General features: G+C 34.9%; 1 protein-coding gene across 1 annotated transcript; it reads right to left on the bottom strand.

The window, feature by feature from the left end:
• Positions 1 to 6,901: 6,901 nt before the first annotated feature.
• On the bottom strand, positions 6,902 to 16,573 carry LOC110681277. Its single transcript, XM_021857045.1, has 2 exons — positions 16,521 to 16,573; positions 6,902 to 7,331 (listed from the first exon to the last, which is right to left on the bottom strand). The coding sequence occupies exons 1-2, from the start codon at positions 16,558 to 16,560 to the stop codon at positions 6,907 to 6,909; spliced, it is 465 nt and encodes a 154-aa protein (XP_021712737.1). The 5' UTR covers positions 16,561 to 16,573; the 3' UTR covers positions 6,902 to 6,906.
• Between the last annotated feature and the right edge of the window lie 777 nt (positions 16,574 to 17,350).

The raw sequence follows: 17,350 nt of genomic DNA, 5'->3' as shown, positions 1-17,350 counted from the left end.
TGTTGAATGTCGTAACAAGCTGTAACAGCTGATGCAGCCTCTGCATTATTATTGTTGCTTGGCGAGTTGACAAATCTCAATGATTCATGCAATATTTTGAAAATATTTAAGGAGATTTTGCTAAAATCTTGCAGAACCTTCGAGATTTTTACAGAATCTTGGAGCAATTCTTGTAGATTCTTGGAGAGATTCACTAGAAATCTTTAAATCTTGACTTCTCTTCAAATTTTGAAGACTTATACTGAATAATGAATGGATTCTCTTCTTATCCTGAAGACATTTTTATCTAACCTTACAGATTTCTATGAATATTGAAGACATTTTCGCAGAATCTTAGAGATTATAGAATCTCCTAGATTCTCTCTGAATTTTGAAGAGATATTATCTACATCTTGTAGACATTGTCTACGAAGATGTAGGGGAAATTGTCTCTTGATTTTGAAGTTTCTCTACAAATCTTGAACGAATTCTCACCGAATCATAAAAAGATTCACTTCGAATAATGGAAATCTTCTATCCAAATCTTGGAAAGTTTCTTTATCTTTATCTTGGACAAGTCCTTAGATTTTCTACCAATCTTGGAGATTACAGTCAACTCTCCATAACTCGGTGGTTCAGCAACCGTCTCACTATATTGCAGGTTTTACGAATCATCGTTTTTTGGATGCTGTGTAGCTCAATTCCAACGTGTCTAGAGATCTTAGGATAGTTCCAGTCGCTGAGAAGACTTCTGGAAAATACGGATGTCATATAGGTGCCACATATGTTTCAACTCCTTCGCCAAGTTATGGTACTTTGTTATCTTGTAGAAAAACTTTGATTGAACATTGTGGGCCAGCGGTACAGCGATATCGATGAGTGTAACTCGTTTCTTCTTTTTGTCGTAGCCTACAATGTCGAGGCGGTTGGCCCTAATGAAGGCATCCCTTATTATCTCGCGACTCCAGTACAGCTTTAAGCAACTATTTTCCAAAACCGGGTCAGGCGGATACTTGTAGTAGGGCACAAATCGATCCACCAAGTTGTGCTTCAGACCATGCTGTTGGTGCACAATCTTGGAAACTTCGTTGTGACGATCGATGTAGGCTGAGTACTAGCTGGTACTGAACAGCTGGCAATGACATGCTCGATAGTCTCCCCTACTGAATCGCGGTCTTCTACGTCTGGGCCCATACGTCTTCGGGCAATACTAACAATAGTTTTTTCGCCGCAACTACCCGGTCCTAGATGGCTCCCATGAAAACTTCTGTCTCCAAGAAGAGGTCAGCCCGAACGTTTGTTTGACGTCGCATTATCGAAGTATTCGAGCTTCATTTGATAGGGGTACAGTCAAACCCGAACTCTATCCGGATGTCGTTGTTGAATGTCATAACAAGCTGTAACAGCTAATGCAGCCTCTGCATTATTATTATTACTTGGCGAGTTTGACAAATCTCAATGATTGTGCAGTATTTTGACAATATTTTAGGAGATTTTAGCAAAATCTTGCAACTCTTGCATAACCTTAGAGATTCTAACAGAACTTGAAGTGATTCTTGTAGAATCTTGGAGAGATTCGCTTAAAATCTATGAAAGTTTCTCTCCAAGCTTTGGAAAGATACTCTCCGAAGGGACCATCGAGTTACAGAACACAGAATCAGTGCAAATGCGATCCAAGGGATCATTGAGGTAGCCATGAAAACCAACTTTTACTATGGTTCTCTAACTCGATATCGAGATACGAAATATCGAGTTAGGGAGATTCGACTAATCTTAGAGATTCTTTCGAAGGCTTGTAGAGATTCTCTCTGTAGTGACTGAATTCAAATATCAGTGGTCAAAGATCTCAATATTTGAATAATTTTCACATGCACTGGCAACCCTCCATTGGCCTTTCAGTAGCATAGATACTTTCCATATGAAGCATATCTCCCATCGCTCTTCCATTTCGTTTTGTGTGTATTGGTGAAGGAAACATAAAATTGTTAACCACCCTCTCGCTCTCTTTCTGCCTTCTGGTCAACACTTCGCCTACTGCAATCCCCAGCAGCATAAACCGAGAAGAGCCCACACTCCCCCTTTTCAAACCCTCTTCAGAAGAGCACACAAACACATTCTCATTCACCCTCAACAAACGCACACACTTCTAGCGCGTCCAAAAGCATAAAAAACATTCCTGTTTCAAAAAGATCAACAACAAACCAACTCCTCGAGGCCGCATGTATTGGTGTTGCACCCTCCCGATTCCCGACCGACCCGGAGCACTGTGCAGCGAGAAATTCCCTTGCGCGAAGAAAGCCCACCCCACAGTGGTTCGAAGGCGGCCGAAACTTCTTCAACACATATGGACTGAATCCGAAGTTTGAAACTTCGAAGATTTCTGAAGGAGTTCTTTAAGGCCCAAGTAAAAATGGTGCAAAAGTAAAAACTGAAAAAGCAGTTTTCTCTTTTTAAAACAACAAATTGATAAAAATAAAAACACACAGCTCTTTTGTTTTCCAAATAAAATGGCTGTGTGTTTTTTATTTTTATCAATTTGTTGTTTTAAAAGGAGAAAACTGCTTTTTAAGTTCTGACTTTTGTGCCATTTTCTCTTGCGCCTTTTACGGATTTACAAATTATTCCTTCAAGGATTTCGTTTAAAATACAATCTGTTGTTTTTTTTTTTCAAGATATCCTTAGAAATTACTTCAAAGTTTCCACCAGGAATGTCTTCAAGAATTCATTCACATTTTTTTTTTTTTTCAAAAAGGCCCTAAATCCTCCAGAAATTAATCCAGTGATAGGGTGCAGAGCTACTTGGGCACTTCCATGATTCACTTTGGCACGGGGGGGTTTTCTCGGCCGAATTGTCTGAAACTTTACAATAAGAAGCGCATCAGTACGACACATATTGTGACCAAATATGAGCTTCGTAGCTTTCAAAAAACCCCGCTGCTGAAGTGAATCAAAAGTGCCAAGAATAGGATCCGGCTCCCTACTTCCATTTCTCTAAAAGTTTGTCTAAGATTTCTGCTTAGAGCGTCAAAAACAGTAGTTTCTCCATATACAAGGATTTCCTCTAAAATTGATCTTCAACATTTTGTAATTTCTTCCTTCGATTCTGTCGGGAAATCCTTTAGGAATTTTCAATCTCGACAAATGTTTGAAAGAACAGCAAGAGTAAACCCTACATACAATTTAGGGAAAAAATTCTGCAGGAATCCCTGGAACAGTTCCCAATAAGTTTCGTAAAATAATTTCAGGAAATTTTTTTGGAGCAATTTCTGGGAGAAGATGTCGGCGACTTCTCGAAGAAATCCATATAAAAATGTCTGGAAGAATAGCTGGAAAATTGAGCGTAGGAACTTCGGAAGGAATCCGTATATAATTTTGTGGAAAAATCCCAAAATCTGTTTTTGAACTGTAATAAACCTTTGAAGATTTTCTTCGACGAGCTCCTTTAGTAATCTTCGGACGATATCCTAGAGAAACAATTGAAGAAATCGGTGGAAAAAACATAGGATAGTCTCTTGGAGAGCTTCCAGAGTAATCCTAGCGGAAATTGCTTGAGATAGTTACGTTGGATTTTCTGGAACAAACTCTAGGAAAAATTCTTTCTCTTGAACAACTCTGGATGAATTTCTGAACGAATTTATAGAAAGATTGATCAGAAATTTTTAGAGAAAATTTTGAAGGGATGCCAGGAGGAGTCACGGAAAGTATTCCAGAAGAAGTCACAAAAGAAAATTTCTTTTAATTTTTAATTAATTTAGATTTAATCACTTAAATAATTTCTGAAACTTTTTCTCTAATTTTTCAGAAGTTTCCGAAGAACCTGTAAAATAATTGCGTAAAAGTCTCTGAGCAGAAAAGGAGAAATTGAACCCAGACATCTTCAGCATGGCTTTGCTTTGTATACGTGGACTCTAATAACTCGGCTAAGGAAGGCTCCTACGTATAGTTAAAGTAAATCGTAACTCAACGAGCAAGAAATCACATGGATTGATTAAAATACTGAGAAAGAAGATTTGAAACTGTGGTGAACAATATTCACATCGAATTTTCTCAGAATCAACGATCTGAGGATTGGTCCTTTTGAATTTTTACGCGAGAATTGTTCTAGATCGAACCACTGTGCACCCACCAATACCAACAAAGCCCAACATAAAAAATCAAAACCTACTCTCTTCACTGCTTCTCTCCTTCTCCTCCACTTGATGTTCTACCACCCTCTCTTCACACCTTCTCCAGCGAAGGAAAAAATCCAATAATTGGAATTGAATTATTCACACAAGCAGGATCAAATTGAAACAGCAAGAAACTAACATCCAAAACAATTTTCACGTCCAATCGCGCACTCACTAGTCGAACTTCTTTTCGCACTCGATGGCCACGGCACGGAACAACGGATTTCAGTCACTTTTCCGGGGAAATTAATGCCACAAAAGTGGGTTCACTAAACGAACAATCTATAATCCACAGGCTTTCCGCGGCAGGACAGACAGACAGCACTTCCAAAAGACTGAACACTGCGCGAGAGAGCAAGTTGTTGACTGGCTGAACGTTTGCTTTTCGATCCACCAAAAGTTTATTACACGATGAAGTGCGGTTGGCCAAGAAAACGGAAATTATTACGCTAAACGAACGGTTAACGGAGTAACGCATGCAGTCGTTATCGTTCGTTCAAATATCTCGAAAAGGACGAAAGCACACTGTGGGACATGATTTAGGATTGAAGACATTTTTTTGGGCATCGTATCAATTTGTTGGTTCTCATAGAGCAAAATTCTAACAAAAATGCAGTTTTACATACATTTCGTGGGTCTTTACTTTTTCAAACAACCATCGCTTAGGTAAATTAATGCAAGAAGAATCAATTCCTTAGTCTTAAACGCGCGTTCGAGCAAGATATCTCTTCGATTTGTACGGTATAAAAAAGCTCTTATGATGTACCAACAACTTAAGTAGTAATACGAGTGAACCTAAGCCAAACGTCATATCGACTGATCCCTACCAGAAAGCGAGCATGTTTGCGGCAGCCATTGGCGCTCGTAAAAACCTGGATAAAGTCAAACTCTAAAAACTATAGATCATTGTTTTTCTTGACCTGACGAAAGGTTTACCAAATGTATTCCAACAGGGTATCGTTGACTAATAAAATTCAAATTATTGAGTTTTTAGCGATGAAAACGTTGCAGGTTTTCGTAGCTTGATCGAAAGAGCACATTTTCCATACTAACTTTATATTTTTTTAAATATTTCCAGGGCACGGAATGTTATGAAACTTTGGGTTCTAGTTTATTTATTACGTAGCATCAAAATATGTAAAAAACTTAAAACTCTAATGGTGGTAAGCTCCATCGAAGTTAATACGCCAATCGCGTATTATAGTAAAATCGAGGATAATACGCGATTGGCGTATTAACTTCGATGGAGCTTTCCGCCATAAAACAAACCTATCCAGCATTTTACGCTGGCTATAAAACTGCGAGGAGTGGTTCGATTTCAACATGTCTTGTCAAAACATTTTATAGCATGATTTCAGTAGGCAACATTGTTGATCGAGATGTCAATAATTTCCAGTGATCACGTTACAGATCACCCCTTACTTAACTAATAGACGGCTTCGTATTTATGCAATAGTTGTGCTTATTCTGCGCGACGTGTGAGGTGACACGAGTCGAATAAGATAATAATTTATTAACGACTCGCTCCCATTTGATTGACATTAGTCGTCTCACGTTACTCGAGGTGAGAGTAGCTCGTCGCGACTCACTCGCCACGCAGAATATGCACAAGTGTCTAAACATTTTAATGAAATCTTGTTTTTACTCAATAACACAAAAAGCATGTTTTTGCAGCTACTTTTGACTTTAAAAAAATACATTTTTAGATTATAAGAGATAATTTCACCAAAAACAGGGTGCTAATTAGCATATGCATATAATACAATCAGTGAAAAACCTAATCAAAAAATGACAAATTTTGAAAAGTAAATCACACATTCGTGAACTTTGTAAGACAACTGAAATGATGCAGATTTAGTATTGCAATTTTAGGGAAAACTTTCCGTTTTACGGTTTAACGAAAAGCTACCGCAGCAGTCACATCACTGTATTGCACTTGTAAATCATCAGTAGGCTTCAATAATACTTAGGATACCGTGTTGATGGTTGTTGTTTGTTGCTATTTTTCATAGCGTTTTCTCTTTCAAGCATACTATGATTGAATCGTTTGCTTCAATTCGTCATTAAACGTCAACATCCCACCGCAAAATCGCTAGTGTTTGGAGGGGATTTTAACCTCCAAATTGCTAAATAACCTTCAAATCATCACCTCCAAGTTAGTTCTAATACCCTCCGTTATATGAAATATGGTGGCGCGTCGATCGTCGCAAGTTTATCGTTAAACAGTCAATGATAGAATGATTTCGAAGCCTGCGGTAGAACTTTGACAGCTGCGGTAGAACTCTACGGCTACCGTAAACCGGAAATTATATAAACCACCGCCGCCCTAGCAAGAAAAAGCTATCTTTGACATCGCATTTCTTGTGAAAAATCTTACCGCGTTTGGTGTTCCCGCATTTGATATTTGCATCTCAAACGCGCACAGCAATATGCTGTTTAGTTAAAGAATTGAATTGACATTTCTTTTCAATTGCGTACTGCGATCAAAGAAAAATGCTTTTCTTGATCATTTCTTGCAAGAAATTTCCCATGCATCGAGATAGGTGATTACTTTTCTTTTCAGATGCATAGTCCTCATTATTCTTTTTATCAAGTTTTCCTTAAGGTTGTCAAAACTGCCCTACTTTCTCCTAGTATCAAGCGCTTAATAAAATGTCCAGAGAACGGAACAGTCATGACTCATGGGTTTTGTGAGAAATTAGCATAACCATTATAATTGAAGTGATATGTAGGGGCATGTTTTTTGTCTATATTTGATTTATTGAATTCGATTCGTTAGTCCCTTTTTAATGCCTTCCACTTCGTCGTAGACGTCCACGGATGCTTGCTGTTCGGAGGGCAGTTCCGGATACAAGGCTTCAAATCCATCGCCATCTTCCGGTTTGAGTAGCGTAAATCCATCCTGACCCATTCGCATGCAGTCAAAGTGCAGGATCATCAACGGGTAGCGCCAAACGCGGGCCTCGATGTCCAAGCAGGCGTGAAGATTGCGCCTCGGCGTGTAGATATCGAACAACCGGATGCAGATATCGGCGTTGAGCGGGATGTACGGAATCGGGACCGGAAGACAGACGGGGGGTGGGTTCTTAGCCGATATGGAGTTCTGGAAAATGCTGCTGTCGTTCATCAGGACGTCCAGATTGATCGCGAAGTCGTACGGATCGTAGGCCAGGTTTGTGCAAACTGGAATGGGGAAGGACATTTAAGTTTTTTTTTAATTCTTTGATATTTCTAAATAGTTTTATTCCAAACATTACATTCATTTCTTATATCTAGGTTTTCTATGTTAGGCAACACTATTATCCTAATTTGGTTAAACAAAATTAAGCTTTTATTAACATTTGGTTAACAACAATTGCATTTCATTCGTCGTAGCAGTTCAGATTTTTTACAGATGAGTTAATTTCACCCGCTTATAAGAGAAAAAAAAGTTTTCAGTTTACTTAACCTAACTTAACCTAACATATAACACATTAATCGTGGCAATAGAAGATTATAACGATTTTTGCCTGAAATTATTAATTATTTTATTTGACATTTGTTCCAATGTTCAACATTGGATAATCTATGTAACTCATTAGTACTATACCAGGGAGGAAGCTTCAGAATCATTTCCAAAATTTTATTTTGAATCCTCTGCAGAGGTTTCTTTCTGGTTTTACAACAGCTGGTGCATATTGGTGTTCCAAATTGATGCAGCATACAACATGGCAGGCCTGAAAATTTGTTTGTAGATCAAAAGCTTGTTCATAAGACAAAGTTTTGATTTTATATTAATAAGGGGATAAAGACATTTTACATATTTCTTACATTTGTCTTGAATGCCTTCAATGTGATTTATGGAAGTTAATGAGCCCTAAATAATCTTCATCTGACCAATTGATTGGAACCCCTCTCATCGTGACAACATGTCTACTCGAAGGTTTCAAATAAAGGACTTTTGGTTTATGTGGGAATATTATTAGTTGGGTTTTAAAAGCATTAGGAAAAATCTTCCATTTTTGCAAGTATGAAGAAAAACTAACCAAACTCTTTTGCAATCTACTACAGATAACACGCAGGCTTCGTTCTTTGGCGGAGAGGCCTACTGCCGTTCTACGCATATTTGTCCCGCTGTCCATATGGTTTACATAGAACATGGGCCAAGTAGGCGTAGAACGGCAGCCTATGTCATCCCCAAACAAGGTTTTTGACATCCCTGAGGACTCAGGTAAGTCAGATGTGAAAATATTGTATAATATTGGTCCCAAAATGCTGTCTTGAGGAACCCCAGCTCTTACAGGAAGTCTTTCAGACTTGGAGTTCTGATAATTAATCTGAAGTGTAAGATTTGACAAATAACTTTGAATTATTTTAAAAATGTATGTTGGAAAATTGAAGTTTTTATTTTTACAATCAAGCCTTCAAGCCAAACAATATCGAATGCTTTTTCTATGTCTAGAAGTGCAAGACCAGTAGAATAGCCTTCATAGCAAGTTTTTGAGCTTTCTCGCAATTAGTAATACTTTATTTTCCTCTTTCAATGCCGGTATTGGCTTCTAAGTCTTTTTTTTTTTCAAAATTTTTGAACAATTTCCAATAGGGCTTAGAGCCAGGGTCTAATTGAGAAATTTTATTTTCATAATTTTTATTCATTAATTGTGAAAACCTTTTTTTTATTTAATTTCGTTCTACAGATCCTGCCATATAATTTTCATAGCAGGATCGCGAGTGCGTTGAAATTGCCTTCTTCTCACGTTTTTAAGACAGATCAAGAGTTTAAGATCATCGTCTATAATAACGGATTCAAATTTTACTTCACATTTTGGAATTGCAATGCTCCTGGCTTCAACAATGGAATTTGTTAAAGTTCCAAGAGCATTATCGATATCAAGTTTAGTTTGTAATGAAATATTAACATCAAGATTAGTGTCAATATACGTTTCATATATATTCCAGTCGGCTCGAAAATAATTGAAAGTGGAGCTGATAGGATTGAGAATCGCTTCATGGGATATTTGAAATGTAACAGGGACATGATCAGAATCAGAATCAGCATGAGTAATCAGTTGGCTACAAAGATGACTAGAGTCGGTTAAGACCAAGTCAATCGTAGATGGATTTCTAGAAGAGGAAAAACATGTAGGGCTATCAGGGTATTGAATTTAGGAATATCCTGAAGAGCACTTATCAAATAAAATTCTGCCGTTGGAATTACTTTGAGACTTATTCCATGACCGATGTTTGGCATTGAAGTCACCAATGACAAAATTTTTTGACTTATTGCGAGTCAATTTTCGCAAGTCAGTTTGGAGCAAATTAACTTGCTGCCCAGAGCATTGAAAAGGCAAATAAGCAGCTTTGAAAGTATATTTATGATTGCTGTAGTAGGCCTTGAATGGGCAAGACGAAGTTTTTTCAACGTCTGACGTTTTTTTTTCCTTTTTCATGAGGAGAAAATTTCCCGAGCCCGAGATTTCTTTGGACTCATTTTTGGTGCATGCTGTGGTGTCGATTCATCAATTTGGAAGTGTTGCAAGCGTTTGGAGAGTGTTTCGTTCCTCAGAGCGATCCGTTCCGGAGGAGAATTGTTTCGATCCGTTGGATGCAAGAGACCGAAGCGGTTCGTTTTTTAAAGTTGATTCCGTGCTTCAGACTGGTTGTTCTTCAAGCCTAAAGAATTTCCAAGCCTAAAGGATTAACCTTTGAAGTTTCCTCTGAAATTTTGGCATCATTTGGATTCAGCTGAGTACATTTTTTTGTTTTCTTATCTCTATAATTATCTTAATCCGTTAATTAGTAAATATTCTATTACCTATTGTGTATTAGTTTTTCCCGTTGTTTTCCAATTATGGAAACCGAATTCTGTACCTCCTGGTACAACATCCAAGCCTTTAAGAGTTAAAATTTTTCCGGCTACTTTTCTTGTCCCATACCCAGTTTATTTTAGGAAAAAAAACAAACCAATTAATGTTTTATTGATTTCTGCAGAGGTGTATAAAAGATACAAATCTGTGAAAGAAATCAAGAAGAGTTAAGAGTAGTTTTTGGATCGCGAGGGGATGCAAATGCGCTTCTTGAATCAAATTTATTTTCAAATTCGTATCGGGTATACGCTCCGTGCGAATCTTGTGAAATTAGTGGTGTCATTTATGACGAATTTTTAAGTTGTGAGGATATTATTAACTATGGTTTAGGAATTTTTAAAAACAAATCGATTTCTCCAGTAAAAATTCTTGATTGCAATAGACTTTCCAAATTATTTTTTAATGGTAATGATACAAATTATGTACATTCCAACTGTATTAAAATTACTTTTGCTGGTTCTGTTATTCCTGATTTTGTTTCTATTGATAATGTTACATATTCAGTGAGGCTTTATTACCCCAAATTGATGCATTGTACTCGTTGCCTTTTGTTTGGACATACTTTGAGTTATTGTTCCAACAAACCTAAATGTTCCAAATGTGGAGAACCACATCTTTCATCAGATTGTGAAAAACATTATGATGTTTGTATATATTGTAGACAAAATCATAGTTCTTTTAAAGATTGTTCTGTTTACAAAGCTAATCAACAAAAATTTAATCAACAAATTAAAATTAAAAATCGTTTTTCTTATTCAGAAATTTTAAAAGCATCTGATGATTTTACTTCTGCTAATATTTACGAAACATAATCCGAATATGATGATGATAATTTAAATGAGAATTCGAATCAATTTATTTATAAACCTCAAACCAAAAGAAAAAGAGCCAATTTAGTATCTAACCATAATACTAATTGTGACCCTCAACCATCTACATCTTTTGACAATAATTTCCCTCCACTTGATACATCTAATTCCAGAACAATTCCTGGTTTTCAAAGGATAGATGTTGATCAAACATTTCTAAATAAAAAAATCCAAAGATAATGTTAACAATTCTTCAAACATTGATGATAGTCATGATAATTCAGTTTTGAATATTTTAGAACAATTAATAGATTTATTAGAAATAAATGATTTTTGGAAAAGTTTGATTAAGAAATGTTTACCATTTTTTGCTTATCTTCTTGAGAAATTGAATTCATTTGGATCCCTCTTTTCTTCATTATTTTCGTTTTAATGGCTTCAATCAATTCCAAAAACTTGAATATCCTACAATGGAATTGTCGTAGTATTGTTCCTAAAATTGACAGATTGAAATTGTTGTTATTAAATCGTAATATTGATATATTTTGTTTAAATGAAACTTGGTTAGTTGAATGTAAACAATTACATATTTCTTCATATAATATTATTCGTAAAGATAGGAATACTTCATCTGGAGGGGTTCTTATTGGCATTCGTAACGGTATTCAATTTAAACATTTAGATCTACCTCTTAATTCATCTATAGAATATATTGCTGTTACCATTAGAGGTTTTAATATGGAATTTTCAATTGTTTGTTTTTATATTCCTCCCAATGCTATTTTTTCTTTAACACAAATAAGAAATATTTTGGATAGTATTCCTTCTCCATTTTATATACTAGGAGATTTTAATGCACATAATATAGCTTGGGTAGCGATATCACTGACGGGAGAGGAAATTTGATTATGGATTTAGTAGATAAACTTAATTTGAATATTCTTAATGATGGTTCATTCACTAGAATTGCTGTTCCACCATGTTCATGCATTGATTTATCTTTTTGTTCCAATTCTTTGTCATTTATTTCTTCTTGGAAAATTATCAATGATCCTAATGGTAGTGATCATTTACCTATTTTGATCGAAATTGCTTGTTGTCATTGTGATCATATATCTAGTGAATCAGTTGTTCCTGATTTATATAAAAATGTGGATTGGATAAAGTTTTCTGATCTTATTTCTTTTTCATTAATAAATTTTGATAATTCTTTACCTCCACTTGAAAATTATAAGCAATTTTCCGCATTATTAGTTCATTGTTTAATTAAATCTCAAAAATATAAAAACATTTCCAATTTTCGTATCAATAATAGACGTCCTTCATTTTGGTGGGATAATGATTGTTCATTAGCACTTAAAAATAAATCAGAAGCTTTCAAAAAATTTCGTCGTTCTGGAACAAGGGAAAATTATTTTTCATATTGTAAGGCTGAAGCTCAATTTACTCGAGTAACAAAATATAAAAAAAGAAATTATTGGAAACATTTTGTTGAAAGTCTTGATAGAAATTCATCATTAACTACTTTATGGTCTGTGGCTAGAAATTTGAGAAAGTATGATTATTCTCCTTCCAATATTTTAGAATATTCTGAAGATTGGATTGATAAATTTGCATCTAAAATTTGTCCAGATTTTGTTTCTCGAGCGTTTAATTTTAAAAATAATCAAAAATTTAATTACTTCCCTGAACTTTGTGCATCCTTTTATTTGGAAGAATTAGATTTAGCATTATCTATAACTAATAATACTACTCCAGGAATTGATAATATAAAATTTATTGTACTTCAAAATTTACCAATTGATGGAAAGATTCATCTGTTGGAATTGTATAATCATTTTCTTCATCATAACATTTTTCCTTTAGAATGGCGTTCCATTAAGGTTATTAGTCTAGTAAAACCAGGTAAAAATCCTTCTTTGGTTGATAGTCGTAGACCTATTAGTTTATTGTCTTGTCTTCGTAAACTAATGGAGAGGATGTTATTGAATCGTCTTGAATTATGGGCTGAAAATAATCAAATTTTACCGGCTTCTCAATTTGGGTTTAGAAAAGGTCGTAGTACTCGTGACTGTACTGCCCTTTTAGTTTCACAAATTCATCTCTCATTTAATAGAAAACAGGATGTTGTTTCTACTTTTCTGGATGTTTCTGGGGCTTATGATTCTGTTTTGATTGATTTACTGTTTAATAAACTTAATAGTTTCAAAATTCCAAATATCATTACCGTGATTTCGGGTGAAATTGATCACTTTTCACGGTTTTTCTTGTCTGATTTCTATAAGGTTGACAATGCCAAACAACTGAATGCAGAAAAAACAAGTATGAAGGTGAGCCTTATTGACTCAAGTACCAACATTTTCTAACAAATGTAATTTTAGTGCTAAAAAATATGTCTAAAATAAAAAATCGGGAGATCTCATTTCGGGGTGAAATTGATCACTTATCAATGCGATTATTATTAGTTTATAAAACAACTCTACATAATGAATTTGAGCTCAATGAATCCGAATATGCTTGCCAAATTCTTAACAATACAACATTTACTGAAATAATGAATGTTTAAATTTCAAGAATAACGCAGAAAACTCCTAAATGTATGCAATTTCCTAAGGAATTTCCTGATATCTAACATAAATTCAATTTTTTCAACCAAATAAACGAATTGGTACGAGTTTTGGCTATGAAGTCTAGTTTAGGGATATATCTTAAGTATCCTAACAAACTTTCAGGATTATACAATGTCCAAATCCTTGTCTACAACTAGAAGTTTATTGATGTTTGTCAATACTGCACCGTACATGATTTTGAAATTTTACATTATTTTCATAGAAATGAACATTTTTGAACGCAAAAAAACTTCACAACACACAATTTGGACATCCTTACGACAAACAACGTTCATTCACTGCAGGTTACATTGATATTTGTGCTCCATTAGAAAGAAATAAAATCGAGTGACACAGTGATCAATTTCACCCGAATTTACGGTACTAATATTTTATATAATTTATTTTCATTTAAAATAATGCATTTCTATCATGATGGCTCTTCTAAATTCATACGATATAGTTATTTTGGACTTCCTCAAGGTTCTTGTTTGAGTCCATTTTTATATAATTTATTTACGAGTGATATTTCTTCTGTCATTCCAAATGGTTGTCAATTTTATCAATTTGCTGATGATAATGTTATTTTTATTAGTGGAAAAAATAGAGAAATCATTCGTCACTTCATGCAAAATACATTGGATAATATTGATATTTGGGCTCAATAACAATGGTTTTACTTTTTTCAGTTTCTAAAACAAAATTCATCTTATTTTCTCGTAAGCGTTCTCCTATTAGTATTAATTTATTTCTTAATGGTCATGCAATTGAACAAGTTGATGAGTATAAATATTTAGGAATATGGTTTGATTCGAAATTATTGTGGAATAAACATATTCAATATATTCAAAAAAGTTTGTGCGAAGAGAATTAATTTTCTTAGAACTATAAACAGGTACTTGGTGGGGTGCCCATCCTTCTGATTTGATTATACTTTATAAAACTACGATTCGTTCTGTTATGGAATATGGATGTTTTACTTTTGCATGTGCTGTTCAAACTCATTTTAGTAAACTTGAAAAAATTCAATATCGATGCCTAAGAATTTGTTTGAAATTAATGAATTCAACTCACACAAAAACTGAAGAAGTTTTTATCTGGCATTTATCCATTAAATATTCGTTTACATGAATTAAATTGTAAATTCATGTTACAATGTTTTCAAAAACAAATCATCCAATTATTAATATTCTTAAATGCCTTACATGAAATAAATCCCTCTTGTAGAATTTTAGATTCTTTTAATTATTGCTCTTCTGTGAATATTGTACCAAGTTTAATTTCATTCCCTTGATTTCCATAATTATGCCATTGATATTCATTCATTCCAACCTAACATTGATTTGTCATTGCCACGAAGAATTAAAACAATTTCCGATAATGAATATTCACGTTTTGCTCCATTATTTTTCAAACGTAAATTTGTTGGTCTTGATACTAATCAAATTTATTTTTCCGATGGTTCATTAATTCAAAATATTGCTGGTTTTGGTGTATATAATCATTATTCGGCATATTTTTTTAAATTACAATCACCTTTGTTCAATTTTTGTTGCTGAGTTAACTGCATTGTATTTCACATGTACATTGATTTAAAAAATCATCTCAAAATGTTTTTATCATTATGTACAGATAGTTTAAGCTGTTTGAATGCAATTAAAACAATCAATTTTAATTCAAAAATTCATCATATTATTTTGAAATTGAAAGAAGAGTTATTTCATTTATATACCCAGGGTTACATTATCAATTTGTTTGGGTTCCTGCGCATTCAAATATCTATGGTAATGAGCAGGCTGATTCTTTAGCTAAATTAGGTGTTCGTTGTGGTATTTTATATGATCGTCAAATTGCTTCATCAGAATATTAGTCTGAATTAAAAAAAAATCTGCAAGCAACTGGCAGTTTTCTTGGAATTCTAGTGATAAAGGCCGTTGGTGTCATTCTATTTTACCTATTGTTAATCAATCTACATGGTTTAAAATTTGTCTGTTGGTAGGAAATTTTATTTGCACATTATCCAGATTAATTTCCAATCATTATATTTGTAATAGTCATTTATATCGTATTAATATATGTGACTCTAATTATGCGATTGTGGTGAATCCTATGAGGATATTGATCATATTGTTTTTCAATGTACTCGATACACCATTCCTAAAATTAAATTTATTAATGATTTAAATAGAATCATAATCATCTCCCTTGCATCTGTAACGAGATATTTTGGGAAGTAAATATCTTCCATCTATGAAAATACTTTACAGGTTTTTAAATGATGCTTCTTATTTTTGTATGATACTTGTTGTTGTTTTTTTTTTTCATTTCAGAATTGAAGAAATTATTTCCTTGACCGATTTTACGTTTTGATGATCTGGAGGTAAACCATTCCGTCCTGGTCCTTATTGAAGATTTTGGCTCTGCCATGGATTAATACCGTTTGAGCCTTTAGCATAGTTTTATTTTATAATGTTATTTGAAAAGATAAAGAGGTTTTATGCCTTTTTGAGAACGATTTGAAATGATAATCACTCAAAGGGGCTTTTCCCTCTTTCTAAATTCAAAGTTAAATAAATAAATAAATAAATAAAATAAATAAAGTATATTTACCAAGCTGTGTTTCAACAGAAACACCTAAAGTTTCAAAAACTGTAGTTTCAAATGACGAAAAAAGTTGATGTTTTAACTTTATTTTTTAAATTGGGTCCAAATTTGAACCTTGACACTTTTGATCATGTTTGACGTTCACTTAGTCGACAAAAAGCCACAGGGGTCAACTTTTCAACACTGGGGTTGTTCTTATCTGACATTTCGGTAAGGACACGGAAAACAAAATACACCCAAAATTTGAGTTTAAACCAAGGGGTGTGACATAATCTCAAAAACATGAAACAATTGTTTTTTGGACTTAAACCAAAGAAAAACGTTCAGAAGTTGAGTAGATATGTGTATCTAAACTTAAGAGTTTGGTACGGAAATTAAGACAGGATTGTAAGACTAAATTGTTGCCTAACACAGAACACCATATAGGAAATAAATGCAACGGTTGAAATGTTACAATAAAAAAAAATCAAAAACAAAAGTTATCGTTTTCACAGAACTACTCACAATGTTGATTGAACCCAAGCTGATGAATCCTCATTCCCATGCAGCACCCACACTGTAAAACCCTCACACTTGCACTGATTTCCGTACACTTCCTGTCGCGCTCGATCATCGTCCACTTCCCCTCCGGATCCCGGCTTGGCAAAGCTCACCACCGGATACCGAAACGTCCGATTCGTCTTCAGATCGAAGAAACTGATGTCGTACTTGTTGCTCTGCTTCCGATGCTTCGATGGCTTCTGCACATGTTCTTCGTCACCTTCCTGCATCGCTCCCCAAATCGACGTGAACAGCAGAAATCCCAATATCATCGCGACCAAAAAGCTCCCGAACTGCATCCTGATTCTTCCGGCAGCGACAAAACCCCGGCTTTGACTGGTAACTCAACCGAAAAATTCGCCTCCATGCTTGTGCAAGAATCGCACCACGCGCGCGTGTCGCACCCCTTCAACCGCAAGGTTTCCCAACCGGTGGGCGCGGACCTCTAGACCTATTAAGTATCACAATAGACTTCAATGCAAACCAATAAAAATCCATGTGATGCTTAATAACTTGTATGAAGATTTAGAGTACTGTATAGTATTGTGATACTGTTGAGCATGTTCCTGTGGAGCGGTTCACGTTGTGCGGGTGCTAATAGATATTCGTGTTCAATCCTGGTTGGATTACCAACTGGTGAGCTCATTCCATGCAGCATTCCGCGAAATGCTTGTAGAACTTTAAAGGAGATCATTTCCAGTTCCCAGAAAGCTTGAGAACCCCTGCCTCCACCGAACACAAACGTGGGAGTTGGGAGCGAGCCTCGCGAATCACGGGTACGCAACGCGCAGAGA

This window comes from Aedes aegypti, unplaced genomic scaffold, assembly GCF_002204515.2.
Source record: "Aedes aegypti strain LVP_AGWG unplaced genomic scaffold, AaegL5.0 Primary Assembly AGWG_AaegL5_hic_scaff_652_PBJ_arrow, whole genome shotgun sequence".
In the NCBI taxonomy this organism is placed as follows: domain Eukaryota; kingdom Metazoa; phylum Arthropoda; class Insecta; order Diptera; family Culicidae; genus Aedes; species Aedes aegypti.
This window is presented reverse-complemented; position numbering and strand designations above follow the sequence as displayed.

Excerpts from the sequence above, each read along its gene's own strand:
- LOC110681277 (XM_021857045.1), bottom strand. The coding sequence starts at position 16,560 with ATGGGAATGAGGATTCATCAGCTTGGGTTCAATCAACATT. Across the intron at positions 7,332-16,520 it reads GCTTGGGTTCAATCAACATT|TTTGCACAAACCTGGCCTAC; the intron begins GTGAGTAGTTCT and ends TCCCCATTCCAG.